The sequence below is a fragment of the Lissotriton helveticus genome, chromosome 1_1 (assembly GCF_964261635.1).
Source record: "Lissotriton helveticus chromosome 1_1, aLisHel1.1, whole genome shotgun sequence".
Lineage (NCBI taxonomy): Eukaryota > Metazoa > Chordata > Amphibia > Caudata > Salamandridae > Lissotriton > Lissotriton helveticus.
In genome coordinates, this window is record NC_136057.1 from 720,394,896 (window position 1) to 720,410,749 (window position 15,854).

Below are 15,854 nucleotides of genomic sequence, written 5' to 3' on the forward strand. Positions count from 1 at the left end.
ACCTTTTACCTAGTTACGGAAATGTCAATGACATGGGGTTTTCTCTGAAAGCTTAAACCTCATTCATTATGCATGAGGATTCTTGGAATCACAGCAAGACAGCAGGCCTACCATCTCCTGCATGATAACTATGTATAAGGGTCATTTCTTCCGTCATCCTAAGTCCGACATGACACAGCAGGGTATATCCCCAGAAGGTACTGCTTTGGGTATATATACATCATCTCTTGCTGAGATAGGCAGAGAAGAGAAGGACTTCCATGCAGATACACTGACGCGATATGATGAGGCTCATGCACGCAGACACTCCAGCTTGCAATGGACTGATAACCCTTCCAAAGTGTCCACCTCAAGATGAAGATGGGGTTCCACAGTCTCTCACTTCAGGCAATGGGGCTGACTTTATCCAAGAGGGATTCTTGGCTTTACACCTACATACATGCTAGATACATTTAGGTACATCTAGTTATGGTCGCATCGTAGGAGTACGCATTCTACTGTCATGTATTTCATATACTTGCCTGTATTCATTGTTTTAGCATGATGGTAGAAATCTATCATCCTTTTACTCGGTTAGTGCTTATAATCATTTACATCTGTCACTGTCTAATGATTGTTTCAGCACACCTATTTTACATGAGAATGATGCTGGTTCAATAAATACTTATTGAAAAATGTCCCCACCGTTTTTTCTGTGTATCTCTCTGAGACGAAGTGAGCATGAGTGACTGAGCGACTGTAGCACTGTTTCCACAATTCTGAGGGATCAGGGTTGTCATGTTCGATAGTTGCCAAGAACTATTCTCTCCTTGGTAAGAGAGATTTCTTGTGGCACTGTGACCTAGCTGGTATACAGGCTGACCTATTCGGTAGTGGTGTCTAAAATCAGTCTGACGCCAATCCTACAGTATATGTGGTTTAAAAGTGCAGATCCTATATTGGTTTGTAAGAACTACATGACAATGGGGGGATGCCAAAATGGTTGTTGCACTGGCTGCCACCAGTGCTAAAGGCTGCGATGATGGGTATGTGGCAAGGTGAAGTAATACTGTGTTGTCTTCTGGCTTTCTTAGTGTTTTTAGAGAGCCTGCTGATTGTGTAAAGGCAAAGGAAGGTGACTTCATAATTCCTGACTGTTGCACACATCACTCATTCACACACCCAACCAAACTTTTAAATCTACAACCTATCTGTCTTCTACGTAGGATACTGTTTTAAAATAAAGGTTTTAGGCAGTAGCAGTGGTGGTGTATTGTTGTATGAATGCTGCCCAGGCCCTAAATCTGGTTCTGGAGTTCAGCTCTGAGGCAGGATCAGAGTCTGAGACAGCAGATACTGAGACAGCATCTGAGGAAGAGGACAATGGAGCAGAATCTGGTGGGAGTGATTTTTCAGTCGGCACAGTTCCATCCGACGATTCATCTTCCAGCTATTCTGAAGGAGATGTTGTCAGTCGTGCTGTCCCTTTGCAAGCACAGTCTGTGCAGTGGGACACCAGTAGCAGGTTAGAGCAACCCAGAGAGTAGGCACGTGCAGCCACAAGCACAGAGGGAGTACTTTCTTGGCAGCCTCTCAATTTAGTTTAGCCCCAAATTCCGCTTTTCACTGGCAACGCTGGATGTAAAGTCGATACAGTAACTTTTTTGCCAATTAACTACATCCATCTCTTTTTGGAAGTTGACTCCCTTGATGAAATTGTGCAGCAAACAAATTTGCGTGCCGAACAATTTCTGAGGGAGCATGGAGGCACTTTTGGGCCTCATTCTAGGGCACACAAGTGGACTCCCACTTCATTAGGGGAGTTGAAGATATTTTTGGGCCTCACGCTAAAAATGGGGGTGGTGCATAAACCAACCTTGCTGTCCTACTGGTCTACTCACATAGATTGGTTAACCCCCATCTTCACATATGAGCAGAGATCGTTTTTTAATATTGCAGCGCATGGTAGAAGACATATAGTAAAGGTAGTAAAGATACATGTCATTACTTCATCTCCACCCATGGTTTCAAATCCATTGCTGCCACACTCGCACTGAAATTACTATGATACTTATGGGTCAATGCTGAGTGCCATGTTCATCCTCCGTCAGAACTTAGTAGATGTTCAGTGTGCTGTATTATAAGTGCATTACAGTCACTGCACGTAACAGGGGTTTGGACATATGCTACGCTGTCACGTACTACCCGTATTTCAAATCCTATTGTTCTTTATATTTTATGATGTTCTCTTTAGAAAGCTTTGGAAAATGTCCAGCATGTTTGACTTGCATCCACAAACTGGAAGGAGTTGGATTTAGCCAAGTGAGTGTGCTACAGGCGCATGAAAGACATGTCTTCCTGAGCCTCATGTGGCTGTCATTGGAGCCATTAGTAAAAGAGCACTCGGCATGCGTTAGGTAATGTTCAGGAAGAAGGAGGCAGAGGCTTGATAGGTGGTAAAATGTGGTCAAACTAATTATGTCTTGTGGCGTATGAATGTGATATGCCCTTCCATGGCGGCATTATGTTTATGTGAGTGCAAGTGATCTGTTTGTTTGAGCCCGTGGCCGGCGGTATGGAAGTCTTGTGTGTGGAGTGTGAATGGCATGTGAATGGACAATAAAGCAGTTGGTGCCGTGAAGTGGCTTTATGGCTCACTTTCAGAAGGCTTGGCTTCAATATTTATATACTTTGATAAGTATTTGTGCTTTAAAGCCAGCGTTTCTGGAGGTGCTAAAACCAACCAGTGTAAGTGGTGGATTAACGTTACCAAATTAGTGTCAGATTTATATTTGTGGCGGTTAAATGGCATTTTGTAAGACCTTTTTTTTGTCAATATTGGTAGCTGGGGATTTTGTGCCCTAGCTTAGTCATAACCTAGACAAATCTTCACATTTTTGAGTAGCAGATAACGAGGGTGGTACAGGGGTGAATAACTTGCGTGGCCCATTTTGCTTTCTGTACCACTGTTTCCCTGCTGCTGTGCCACCTGCGGCCCCGCCCCCTACACACTCGCTACTCCCACCTCCCAGCTGCTCCTCCATCCCACCTCCCCATATATGCCGGACGCTACACAGCCGCGCAGCGGTGGCGTGCCGCTGGCAAGCCGAAGGCGTGCCTTAGGCAAGCCCGTCTACGCCCGTCCGCGCCTGGACCGCGCCCAGCACCAGAACCCCTGGACCCCGCGAACGCCACGACACCAGACTCCACTACGACGCCAGCACCCTCCACGCACTCAACGCCAGCTGAAACCACACCTGCTTCCAGGCCGCCCCGAAACGGACCCACGGACCCTTCTCCTGCTGCACCTGCAGCTTCACCTGCGACAGAGCCACCAAACCTCCAAGGACTGGACCCAACCACCTCCGCTGCATACTCCTCAACACCCGCTCCGCACGCAAACACACCGTCGAGCTCTGGGATCTACTCAACACCTCTGCCCCAGACGTGGCCTTCCTGACTGAGACCTGGTGGAACGACTCCTCGGTGCCCGACATCGCCATAGCCATCCCGGACGCCTACAAGATCACCCGCAGGGATCGCGCCAACGGAATCGGAGGAGGAATAGCCATCGTCCACAAGTCCACCCTCAAGGTCGCCAGCCACGCAGATGACACCCTGAACACCGCCGAACACCTCCACTTCCGGATCCACACCAACACCACCCTCCGAGGAACACTCATCTACTGAGGCCCCGGACCCCGGGCTCAGTTCAGCGACTCTATCGCCGACCTCGCCAGCACCTACGCACTTGCCTCCACGGACTACATCCTCCTCGGGGACCTGAACTTAGACCTCGAGAACAACAATGACGCCAACTCCACCACCCTGATCGACAACCTCGCCATCCTTGGCCTCAGACAACTCGTCACCGCACCCACCCACGCCGCCGGCCACACGCTGGACCCCGTCTTCTCCACAGGCACCCACGTCGCCTTCGACCACACCACTGAACTCCATTGGACCGACCACCGCTGCATCCATTTCACCTTCAAGAAAACAACCACGCACCACCGCAACCAACAGCTGCCTCGCCGCTGCTGGAGCAAAGTCACCGAAGACCAGCTGATCACCACCCTCGCCCAGAACCCACCCCGACCCCACCAACCAAGACGCTGCAGCCTGCAACCTCAGACAGTGGATCGAAGACTGCGCCAACACCCTCGCGCCGCTCAAGAAACCCTCCAACAGCCATGCCAGCAAGAGAGCCACCTGGTTCACCGACAAGCTCCAGACCTCCAAACGCGCATACCGGAAACTGGAGAAGATATGGCTCCACGAATGCACACCGGACAACCACGTAGCCCACAAGGACGCCACCCGCAGACATCACCACCTCATCAGATTAGCCAAGAGATCCTCCTTCAAAGACCGCTTGGATAACAACGCACACGACAGCAAGGAGCTCTTCAGCATCGTAAAGGAACTCTCCAACCCCAGTGCCAACGCCAACGACATCCCGCCCTCACAAGAACTGTGTGACTCACTAGCCATCTTCTTCCACCGCAAGATCGCTGACATCCACGACAGCTTCAATACCACGACCACCCCGACTACGCCAGACTCCACCTACCCTGTGAACACTACCAGCGCCAACCGCCTGACCTCCCGGTCCAACGTCAACGACGACGAGACACGCAAGGTCAGGAACTCCATCCACTCAGGATCTCCGTCAGACCCTGCCCACACCAAGTATTCAACAAAGCAGACGCGGCCATCGCACCCCAACTACGGAAGGTCATCAACATCTCCTTCGAAACAGCAACATTCCCAGAAAGCTGGAAGCACGCCAAAATGAACGCCCTCCTCAAGAAGCCCAAGGCGGACCCCAAGGACCTCAAGCACTTCCGGCCCATCTCCCTGCTCCTGTTCCCGGCAAAGGTCATCGAGAAAATCGTCAACATGCAATTGGCCTGCCACCTGGAAGACAACAACATCTTGGATCCGTCCCAGTCCGGATTCAGACGAAACCGCAGCACCGAGACAGCCCTCATCGTCGCCACAGACGACATCAGGCACCAACTAGACAACGGCGAAACATCAGCCCTCATCCTCCTGGACATGTCAGCCGCCTTCGACGTGGTCTGCCATCGCACTCTAAAGACACGCCTCCTAGAAGCCGGAATCCAAGAGAAGGCCCTTGACTGGACCACGTCGTTCCTCTCCGGCAGAACCCAGAGCGTCCGCCTCCCACCCTTCCGATCCGAAGCCACCGACATCATCTGCGGTGTCCCCCAGGGCTCATCTCTCAGCCCGAAGCTGTTCAACGTCTACATGGCCCCCCTCGCACAAGTGGCCCACCATCACAACATCAACATCATCTCCTACGCCGACGACACCCAGCTCATCCTCTCCCTCACCAAGGACCCACACACCGCCAAAACCAACCTCCACGAGGGAAGGAAGGCCATCGCCGACTGGATGAGGAGCAGCCATCTGAAGCTGAACTCGGACAAGACGGAGGTCCTCATCCTCGGACCCACCCCCTCAGCCTGGGATGACTCCTGGTGGCCGACCACACTGGGAACAGCACCACACCCACTGACCATGCACGCAACCTAGGATTCATCCTTGACTCCTCCCTCTCCATGTCTAAGCAGGTCAACGCCGTCTCCTCCTCCTGCTACAACACCCACCGCATGCTCCGCAGGATCTACAAGTGCATCCCGACCAAAACAAGAAGAACGGTGACACAGGCCACCGTCAGCACAAGACTGGACTACGGCAATGCACTCTACGCAGGAATCCCAGCCAAACACCTACCACGACTACAGAGCATCCAAAACGCCTCCGCCAGACTGATCGTCAACGTCCCCCGCCGCAGCCACATCACCCCCCACCTGAGAGACCTACACTGGCTTCCCGTCGACAAGAGGATCACCTTCAAGCTCCTCACCCACGCACACAAAGCACTCTCCAACGCCGGACCAGCCTACCTGAACAGCAGACTCAGTTTCTACACCCCCACCCGCCAGCCTCGCCCTCGCCGCTGTCCCCCGCATCCAACGAACGACTTCCGGTGGCAGATCCTTCTCCTACCTCGCCGCCAACACCTGGAACACCCTCCCTACCCACATACGGCAGACCCAAGACCTACTCGCCTTCAGAAGACTCCTCAAGACCTGGCTCTTCAAGAAGTAGCAGCACCCCCCCTACCCATAGCGCCTTGAGACCCTCACGGGTAAGTAGTGCTTTACAAGTACTCTGATTGATTGATTGATTGATTGGCTCTCACATGTTTTTTTTTTGGCCCAGCATCCCTTACAAACCTTAAATTTATCTAACATTCAAAATGTCTTCTCATTTTAAGTAATGGAATCTGCGGCGATCTACAATGTTCCATCCACCTAGCATTCCCCCAGGTCTTCTGATAAAAATGGTACCTCACTTGCGTGGGTGGGCCAATTGCCCGCGACAGGCAAGGTCCCAAAATGTATTGAGGAGGCATCAAAATTACCAATCACTAAACAACCTGGTTTTGCCACTGGGGTTCACCTGGGTTTTTGCCCCCGGGCTCAGTGGCCATCTAGGGAACCCTACCAAACCCACACATTTCTGAAAACTAGACACACGGGGGAGTCCTTAGAGGTATAGCATGTAATTTTTGTCACTCTGCTTTCCATTAGGTTTGTTCAAAATGTAACCATGCTAAAGAAACAATTCCAGAAAACCATACTTTTGATGATCTTCTTTTGTAAACTCTGGATTCATTGTTTTAAGTGTTCTGAGCCTTCTTAAATTAGTGAACAGTTTTGCACCAACTACATTCTGAAAAATGTCTCCCAACCCTCTGCCTAACACCAGCGATAGCATGTTATCTATCTTGTATTGAACAATTAGTCGGGTACCTCTGTGAGTTTGATCAGAACCATTCAGTGCTCCCTGGATAGCAGCCTGTGCATCAGCATTCTGGGTTTTCAGTGTTTCTATGGTTTCCTTCAGTTCAATAAGCTCTGAATCCTAGAAATTGGAGGAAGCACAAAATATCCTTCATTAAATTAAATTGATTAAAACGGCAGCATATTCGATTCGATTCGAAAAATCTTTATTTCGATCACACATGATCATAAAAGATATACATTATATCACATTTGTAAAAAGATTTAAAAACGTATTAAACAACATGAGTAATCCAAATCTTTTTTTAAAAAAGGTGTGCAAATGTTCAAATCTGTCCTGAGTCTCCAAGTCTCTTTAAGCAGCGAGTTCGGACATACCACATTGAGGTTAGAAATTTGGATAGTGCAAAAACTGTAGTAGGAGCTAGATCTGACTTTAAGACTCTGTAAGCAGGTAGAAAAGTTCTGAACCCCAAGTTTCTGAGGAGGGGAACTAACCAGTATTTCCTGCCACTCCCATAGGCCGGGCAGAAGAAGACCACATGGACATCGTTCTCCTTTGGGTGGGCAGCATATTCAATTAATCAAGATTTAAACAGGATTCACAATTAAGCTGGCTGGTTGGACAGAAAACATGCAGTTTAAGACTCTCAAACTGGTCCACTTCAGCACCACACTAGCTCATTCACAAGGTCAGACAGACCATCAGTAATTTCTCCGGTGAGCTAGAGCCACTGAAGTCCAGTAATGAAAGGCCCAGGTGCCTTTTACACTTCACCAATTCCCCAATATTAATTGCAACAGGTGCAGGGGGCTTCAAGAGAGAGAGGGGCTGATAAGGTTAGAGAGAGATTTAGAGATCAGGCAGGAAGGAGTGAAAGAGAGAGAGTGGATGGATGGATGTAGTGAGAGGGGAAAGGAAGGGAGCAGAGCTGGAGTAACCATTTTGTCTGGACTGTCTCCAGTCTGACCCCGCTCATTTACAGTGAGAGCTACTGTGGGTATGTGTGTGAACCTCACCTGAATGGCAAAAAAATACTTTACAAAACATTAGAATTCGTGATAATTTCAATCAGCTGAGAAAAAATATGAGCACTAAATGCGTATGTATGTGTAGATAAGGAGTATTGATGCATTTAACATGGACTGACAAAAATAATGATGTTGATGTATTATTTTGATTTGCTTATATGGTTGTGCTATGCAAACCGAATAAAGCTTTTTGAACTTGAACTTGAGTAGTAAATGCTGATATGGAGCAATACCTAGATGATGGTTTACTACATAGTTAGTTCATGGAGATGGCGATCTTAAAGCAGGATGTTTATAGTACTTTTAGAAATGGTGGACAACCTCACTCATTTTGAACCACATCAAAAAAGAGAAAAGGCAGACAAGGTAGAGAGGAGGAAGGGAAAGAAAGCAACACAGTAATAAAGGGAAAAAGCAGGGTGGGTAATAGTCAGTGTGATATAAATATACAGGACGTGTATGGTGGTGGAAGAAAGAAGCATAAAGAGGAACCGAAAGTAGACTGTCTTGATATTCAGCAGCCTAGGCATCCAACAGTGTCCGCAGCAGGCATCCATGTGGGCCTCTTCTCTTATTTCTTTATTTTTTGATCACTGGGGAGGAATGCCTGTTATAAGTGTAATGGAAAAGACACATCGTTGGATTCAATTATTTTTCTTTACTCCTTGTGTCTCCTGTCGAGGTTTATATGTGCCTTCATATTTTGGGTGCCTCTTGGGATTATATGCTTACCTCCCAGATAGTTTTGTAGGTCCAACAGTAAATGACCAAATTCTTCAACCTCCATTTTACAAGTGGGTTGTCTAAACACAAGATGAAAAATCACTTCACGCCATTCTCTAGACTTAAATAAATAACTTGATTTTGGAGAACTCCAGCAGCAGTTGCACGTGCTAAGGAGTGGTTTATTCCATAGTGTGTGCTGTGCAAGTGATCACAATCACGTGTTTGAGTATAAAGTCATTTGTACAATTACTCTTATGAAACACTTGCTCTGAGCCCCATCCTCTCCAGGCAAAGGCTTGACCAAACCTGTCCCAGTGAAAGGTCCATTAAAAGGATGCCATCACTGTCACATTCCCTGTTGTACTCTACCCACGTTGAACCTGTTACATCAACATTCCTCCTCACCTACTCCAGGTAAGGTACACATCGTAGAGCAGGGGGCTGCAGCACAATTTTACATTAAGATTTATTTTTGCAAGATGCCATGCCTACAGGACATCATGCAGTAGTCATTTTTGACAGGACAGGTGCTGAAACCTTTATTTATTCACTTACAGGCGTTATGCCAACAGACACGTAGGGCAGCAACAAATGACTCCCACTTTTGTCTGCCATTGTCAAGTTTTTGCACGTGCCCCAGATGTGGTTCAGAGTCTTTATTTCTTTTTCCACGATTTGCCAATAGGTGTTCTTTGGCTCGCGGCTCTTCCACTTGTCTTCTGGGATCCAGCGGAGAGATGTTCATGTGATGGAGTCTTGTTCTCTTCTGATCTTGTTCTCTTCTGATCGTGTTCTCTTCTGATCGTGTGTCCTGTCAATCTCCATATTTTTCTCATAATGATGGTGTCCATCCTCTTGTACTTGCATCTGTTGAGAAGCTCCTAGTTGGAGATGGAACCCCGGCCAGAAAATGCACAATATTTTTCTCAGCATACTGGTGTGGAAGACTGATAGTTTAGTGGTGTTGCTTTTCGTCATCCGCTAGCAGCCTGATCCATGCAAGAGTGTAGACAGAACGCAGGTCTGGTAAAGCCTCAGCCAATATGTCATGCTCAGAAGACATCCTGCAGTAGGAAATCATCATTTTTGACAAGAGAGGTTGTGGAAACTTTACCTCGAGCGAATGCACAGGAAGTCAGATTACTTTGCATGCCTAATGAAGATGTTCCAAACCCTGAAAGACTTTTTGATCAAAGTAAATACATTTCCCTGTATTTTCATCAAATATTAATAATCGGTTAAATTTCATTCTCAAAAATCTGTATGTTGATATGAACAAGTACCAGCACAGAAATTGCACCAGCCAGGGTACACACATCACAGGTGACTCACTGGTGCAAGGTGACCGTCATGCACTAAACTCAAACCCTTGCAGATTTTGCATGCAAAATCCTGGGGTATTCTCATGAGGTCATGCAGCACCACTCTACACCAGTGAATGCGCAGAATGGGCCTACTACCCCCATAAGCAGTGAAACAGCACTGGATGCAGCACTTGCACAAAGTCACCACTTGCAGAGAAAGACAGTTGATTGGCTCCCTCACTCCTTTTTTCTATGCAGCTGTCCCAGGAAGCATAGAGGAATGAGAGGCACCCCTCGCGTCTAGGGGAGGGGTGCCTTTAGTGGGATTTTAGTGCCGAGGGAACAGTTTCGTTTCCCTGAAAGTGGGCAAGGGGAGGGATGCCAGAAATGCGATTAAAGAAGGAGGTGCATTGGCGGTCCCTCCCCTTAGGTGATAAAATAGCCGGAATCAAGGGAGTAGCCCTCTTTGTCCTCTCGCCTCGTGGAGTAGCCGGAAAGGCGCAGCAGGAACAGTTGCCCACCCACCCATCCCTAAGTTTTAAGTAGATTTGGCGGGGTCCCGGACAAGAGGAAAAGGCCCGGGGATTTCTTTATGCGGAAACTGCCTGACCTTGCAACAGGGAGGCAGTCATTGGGGCTCTGGGCTGGCGGGAGAGGGGACCGTACTGCTGGTGGTCCTGGACTCTCCGGCCCTACCCTAGTAGCCGGTGCTTGGATGAAGCAACATGGTATCTCATATGGACGAAGTGGTAAGGGGTTGGGTTGTGTCCTGCTGGTACAACACGCCTCGAGTGGATCTAGACTGACGAATTGTAAATACATGGTAACCTGTGGCGCAGATGGATACTATGCCTCCTTATGTTCAGTAATGGTATTAAGTGGTGAGGGGTTGGGTTGTGTCCTGCTGGTACAACACGCCTCGAGTGGATCTAGAGCTGACGAATTGTAAATACATGGTAACCTGTGGCGCAGATGGATACTGCGCCTCCTTATGTTCAGTAATGGTATTTTGATGGTTAATAAAATTGGTCAAAAGTTGGTGGTTTAATAACAAATAAAGATGGTTATTGACAAGTAATAAAGCTACGCAGTGAACACCAAGTTCGTGTAAAGTGTCTTTGTGGGGGGGGGGGGGTTTACGAATGGCACGGATATCCCCACTATGATAATCACTGCTTCATAATTCTATGCAAGCATTCACTTTGAAGTTAGCGACCGAGCACATACACTGCTGCCAGCATGATTCCACTGTTTAGAAGGCGTACAGCTCCTTTCAGGTTCTGTGCGCATGCAGAAAAGGCTGTACAACTTCACAATATGATCCCTGAGGTTTGAGCTTCCACTGCGAGCCTTGATTGCATTTGCTCTCATATACTGTAATACATCAGTACCAGTCATGTTTCAATAGTAACAATAACTTTCTGTATTTTGATAAATTAGGTTTAAAAAGCAGCATAAATTAACAAGCTGCTATACTGTTCTTCTCGGAAATGACCTGGGGTGTAGTCTAGTAGCTAGAACATAGATTTCAGTCATAAGCTTCTAGATTTATGGTGTGGCAACTTACACAATACTTTATATGGTACTTAGTGAGTAACTTTCTCTTCCTGTTTCTTCACCAGGTTTAATTTCTAGCCTCACACGTCAGAGAAGGTGCAATCAATTAACTATGAAATGCCTGAAGTAGATCTTTATTTCATGGGGAGTGCTCAATAAACAAAATGCAACTTCTTCTCGTTAGGCATCCATGCACAGTTACTGTTATTTTTGCATGGCTACTATAGCCTTATAGCTCGCTGCCAAGGGATATACCAGTTGTTAAAGGCCATGACCCCGAATTATAGGGTGAAGCCGTAAGCGAGGACCTATAATGAGAGTTAGGGCTTTAACAAAAGGTATAGCCCAAGGCAGGTGGGCTATAAGGCTATTAAAACATTCCACCTACTGAGGGTAGAATGTTCTAAATTACAAAGAGAAAAACAGAGATACAAACATTGGCATGTTGGAACAGAAAGCTTATAGCATACATTATAAGATTGGAGGGTATGCAACGTTTACAACGAAATTTTTACAACGCACTACCATTTCAACGCAGGTATTACCACGCATACCATTACAATGCATTGCGCTGGGGGGCGCTCTAGGGTAAGTAATAAGTTTAATTTTCTATCCAACACCTTCCCTAGTGTCCACGGGGACTGGAGTTGGAATAGAAAATTATACTTACCACTATCCAGCACCTCTAAGCGCTATGCGGTGTAACGGTATTCGTTGTAAATACCGCGTTGTAAAGGTATGCGTGGTAAAAGTATGCGTTGTTGGAACGTCATTCATCCGATTGGAGCCACTTCATTGTCTTAAATGGAACTCTCAACGTTCCAATGTTTTAATAAATGAATAGTCTCTGATAAGGATCACTCTTAATGCCTCCCATATTCGTTGAGATTTATTAAGTTATTTGGTTATTGTAAAGTTTGTGCAGAGAATCAGGAACATTATAAATTGAGTGGCAACAGGTAAACATGAATCTCAAGCCTTGCGCAGGAAGGCATCTCTTTAAAACACAGTGGCAACCAAGAAAAGGCTGCTGGTTCCCAAACACATGCTTAATATGCAAGACTGTAATGAGCAGACATTTAACTGCTCCACAAGGCAATAGAGGATTTGCCAGCTGCAATGCACATTTAGATTAATTAAAATTAAGTTTATCGCCACTGGATTAAGAACCAATCATTCTGACTCATTTTATTTAATGAGGATTAAAGCTGTTGGAAGAATTTAACCTCAGCTGCAAGGAAAAGAAGAAAAGAAATGAAAGGCTTTCTCAAAACCTTAGGGGAATTAGCTTATGAGTTTGCTTGTTTCAGTGTTACCCTTTTAACATTTTAGTATGGAACTGGCCTAGGGAAATCAACTTTTTAAAAGATGAAATTATCGATGTTTAATTTCGGCGGTTGGATTTTAACTTTGGCAAAAAAAACGGAGTCAGCTATACTTTCCTAAAATGTGATAAATGTCTTATCTTAATTAACCAGATGGCTGCCTTCAAATGCATCCATATATAAAGGCATATTCACATCCTCACACGTATTGGTTACAAGAATCAGATGTGTTTTTTGATTGTGATCTCTGACGAGCCTCCAGCAGTGTCAAGAATGTCATCAGTGATGTCACTGACCATGTCATGAATGATGTAATATGTGACATCATCAGCAGTGGATTGCGGGTGCGCGAAATATAGTTAGTACAACTAACTATATAGGAGCAATTTCAATGGTTTTTTAAATGCTAATTCCTAACTATATAAGGCCTGAAACCTATGGTTTTTTAAGTGAATTTGCAAGGTTTTTAAGATGCTAATTCCTAACTATATAAGGCCTAAAACCTATGTTTTTTTAAGTGAATTTGCAAGGTTTTTTAAATGCTAATTCATAACGATAAAAGTCCTTAAACCTATGGTTTTTTAAGTGAATTTGTAAGGTTTTTTAAATGCTAATTCCTAACTATATAAGGCTTGAAACCTATGGTTTTTTCAGTGAATTTGCAAGGTTTTTTAAATGCTAATTCCTAACTATATCAGGCGTGAAACCTATATTTTTTTCAATAAATTTCAAAAGTTTTGTAAATGCTAATTCTATTAGCGGATAACGTTTATATATGTTATTATTCTTCTGGGACCACCTGAGCAGCCATCTTGTTTCTCAGGAGATGTGAGGCACAAGAGAGCCCAAAACAAGAGTGGAAAACGCGAAAAGGGGGCAGGGTTGAGACCCCCTGACCCCTTAGCCCTTCTCAGGGGATTTTTTTTTAAATCGCGGGGTACGCGCACGGTAATCATACCCTATGCGTACGGTGCGCGTACCCCGCAAATTTTTTTTTTTTTGCCCGGCTAGAGGGTTGGGGGGTCTCTACCCTGCCCCCTTTTTGTGTTTTCCACTCTTGTTTTGGGCTCTCTTGTGCCTCAGTTCTCCTGAAAAACAAGATGGTGGCCAACACTTCCTGGTTTGGACAGTTTGGAATGTTGACAGTCGACTGCCAGCCAATCAGAAACTCGCTCGCGCACGTAAGGGTACGCGCACGTAGGCGTACGGTACGCGTACCGTACGTGTATGGTGCGCGTACGGTGAGCGCATATAGATATATAATTTGATCAAATTCAATTTTCTCAACAACTACTGGAGGGATTTTTACCAAATATAGAAAATGCACTACTGCATACCTGTCCCTACCATTTTGCCAAGTTTGGTGTAATTCCGTTCAGCCGTTCGGGCTGTAGCCGTGTCTAAAGGTCCCATAGAAAATGTCATTTGAAAAATTTCAAATTCAATTTTCTCAAGAACTACTGGAGGGATTTTCACCAAACATAGCAAAGGCACATCTGCAAACCAGGCCCTGCCATTTTGCCAAGTTTGGTGTAATTCCATTCAGCCGTTCGGGCTGTAGCTGTGTCTAAAGGTCCCTATGGAAATTAACATGGGGAAAACACGTTTTGGGACCCCCCTTTTTTCGCCCCCCGCTTGACGAATCCCTCCGAAACTTTCAGGGAAGGAGCGGAGCGCAGCGAGGCAAACTTAAGGAAAATTACAGACAGATCCCTCAATCGGCGCCAAAGTTATTCCCAATAGAATGTTCGGAATTTCCTATGTAACTAGGTCCTAACTATATATACCTACTGGCGACTGCCAGTAGGTCATATATATAAATATACATATATATATATATATATATATATATATATATATATATATATATGTAAGTTCCCAGACATTTAGGTATGAATTGAGGTTTTAATTTCTGATATCTGAATGAGTAATGCAGTTTATCGAATTGCTGGCATTGGTGGATTGGTTGTATTTCTCCACATGAAATATAGGTTCCCTAATTTCATAAGAATTGAATAGTAATGAAATAGGAGAATACACATGTGAGATAAAGATGAATTCGTTTTGGCAACAGTTTCTATATAGTTCTGAAAGTATAAAATATGTAAATAATCAAATCAGATGTTTTTTGTTACATATTTTACCTCCTTTTTCTATTAATTTTACCGAAATGATAAAGTTTTAAAACACTATTTATATATTTTTAACAATGTTTTATCCTGTATATGAGGATTGATTGTTGTTGAATATGTGATTAATAGATGTTATTTATCATACGGTTTGCACTTTACAATAGCTATTTGCACAGATATTTTGCACAGTTTTTTACACAGCAATTTAATATTTTTTGCTACAATTTGCATATGGTTTAGACATATACGTAACATTTTCGATTTCATGAATTAATACGTGTTATTGGATCTTTGGTTTGGATACAGCTGGAGGCAATTTATCAAGCTCTGTATTTATACGGAGTATAGTGACAATATTTATGTTTGATGTATACATTTTGTCATGTGCTATGCCTTGTTGGGAGGATTCAAGTTATTATATGTATTTATACAGTAATTCCAGAGATTGCAAATATTTCTGTTTTATTTATTTATTTATTCAAATGTCTGTATTAATACAGTAATGTCAATAGATTTAAAAAGTGGTTGCTTGATGACATTTCAAGTACTTCTAAGCATATCGATAAATGTAAGTATATGCCACACGAATTGAGTATTTCCTCACTGCTGATTGTCACATGACCCAGTCACATGGTGTTGGGGGGGAGTGCACAAACTAGCATTTAAAAAAGAGAAATGTTTGCTGTGGCCGTTATGTGATCAAGGGCTTTTCACGCCCGAAACGCGCCATCTGTTATAAGCTTGGCAACAAAGAAATAAACAGAACATCTTGACGAATTCGAGTGGTCTGTTCTCCTTCTTCGCCGGCATTTCCAGGCTGGAGGTGGTTGGGAGAGTTGTTAATTGATATATATATATATATATATTCACTGAAAAAACCATAGGTTATAGACCATATATAGTTAGGAATTAGCATTTAAAAAACCTTATTTTACTCACACAAAACCATTGAAATTCCAT

The 15,854-nt window shown here is 44.9% G+C and overlaps 1 protein-coding gene across 2 annotated transcripts in view; it reads right to left on the bottom strand.

The window, feature by feature from the left end:
* The window catches only part of NAV3 (neuron navigator 3), a 1,248,418-nt gene that overhangs the window by 198,742 nt on the left and 1,033,822 nt on the right, over positions 1-15,854 (bottom strand). For both annotated transcript variants that reach the window (XM_078674251.1, XM_078674250.1), the window contains exon 24: positions 6,828-6,939. In XM_078674251.1, coding sequence (XP_078530377.1) covers positions 6,828-6,939 — 112 coding nt within the window. The remainder of the gene's footprint in view (positions 1-6,827; positions 6,940-15,854) is intronic.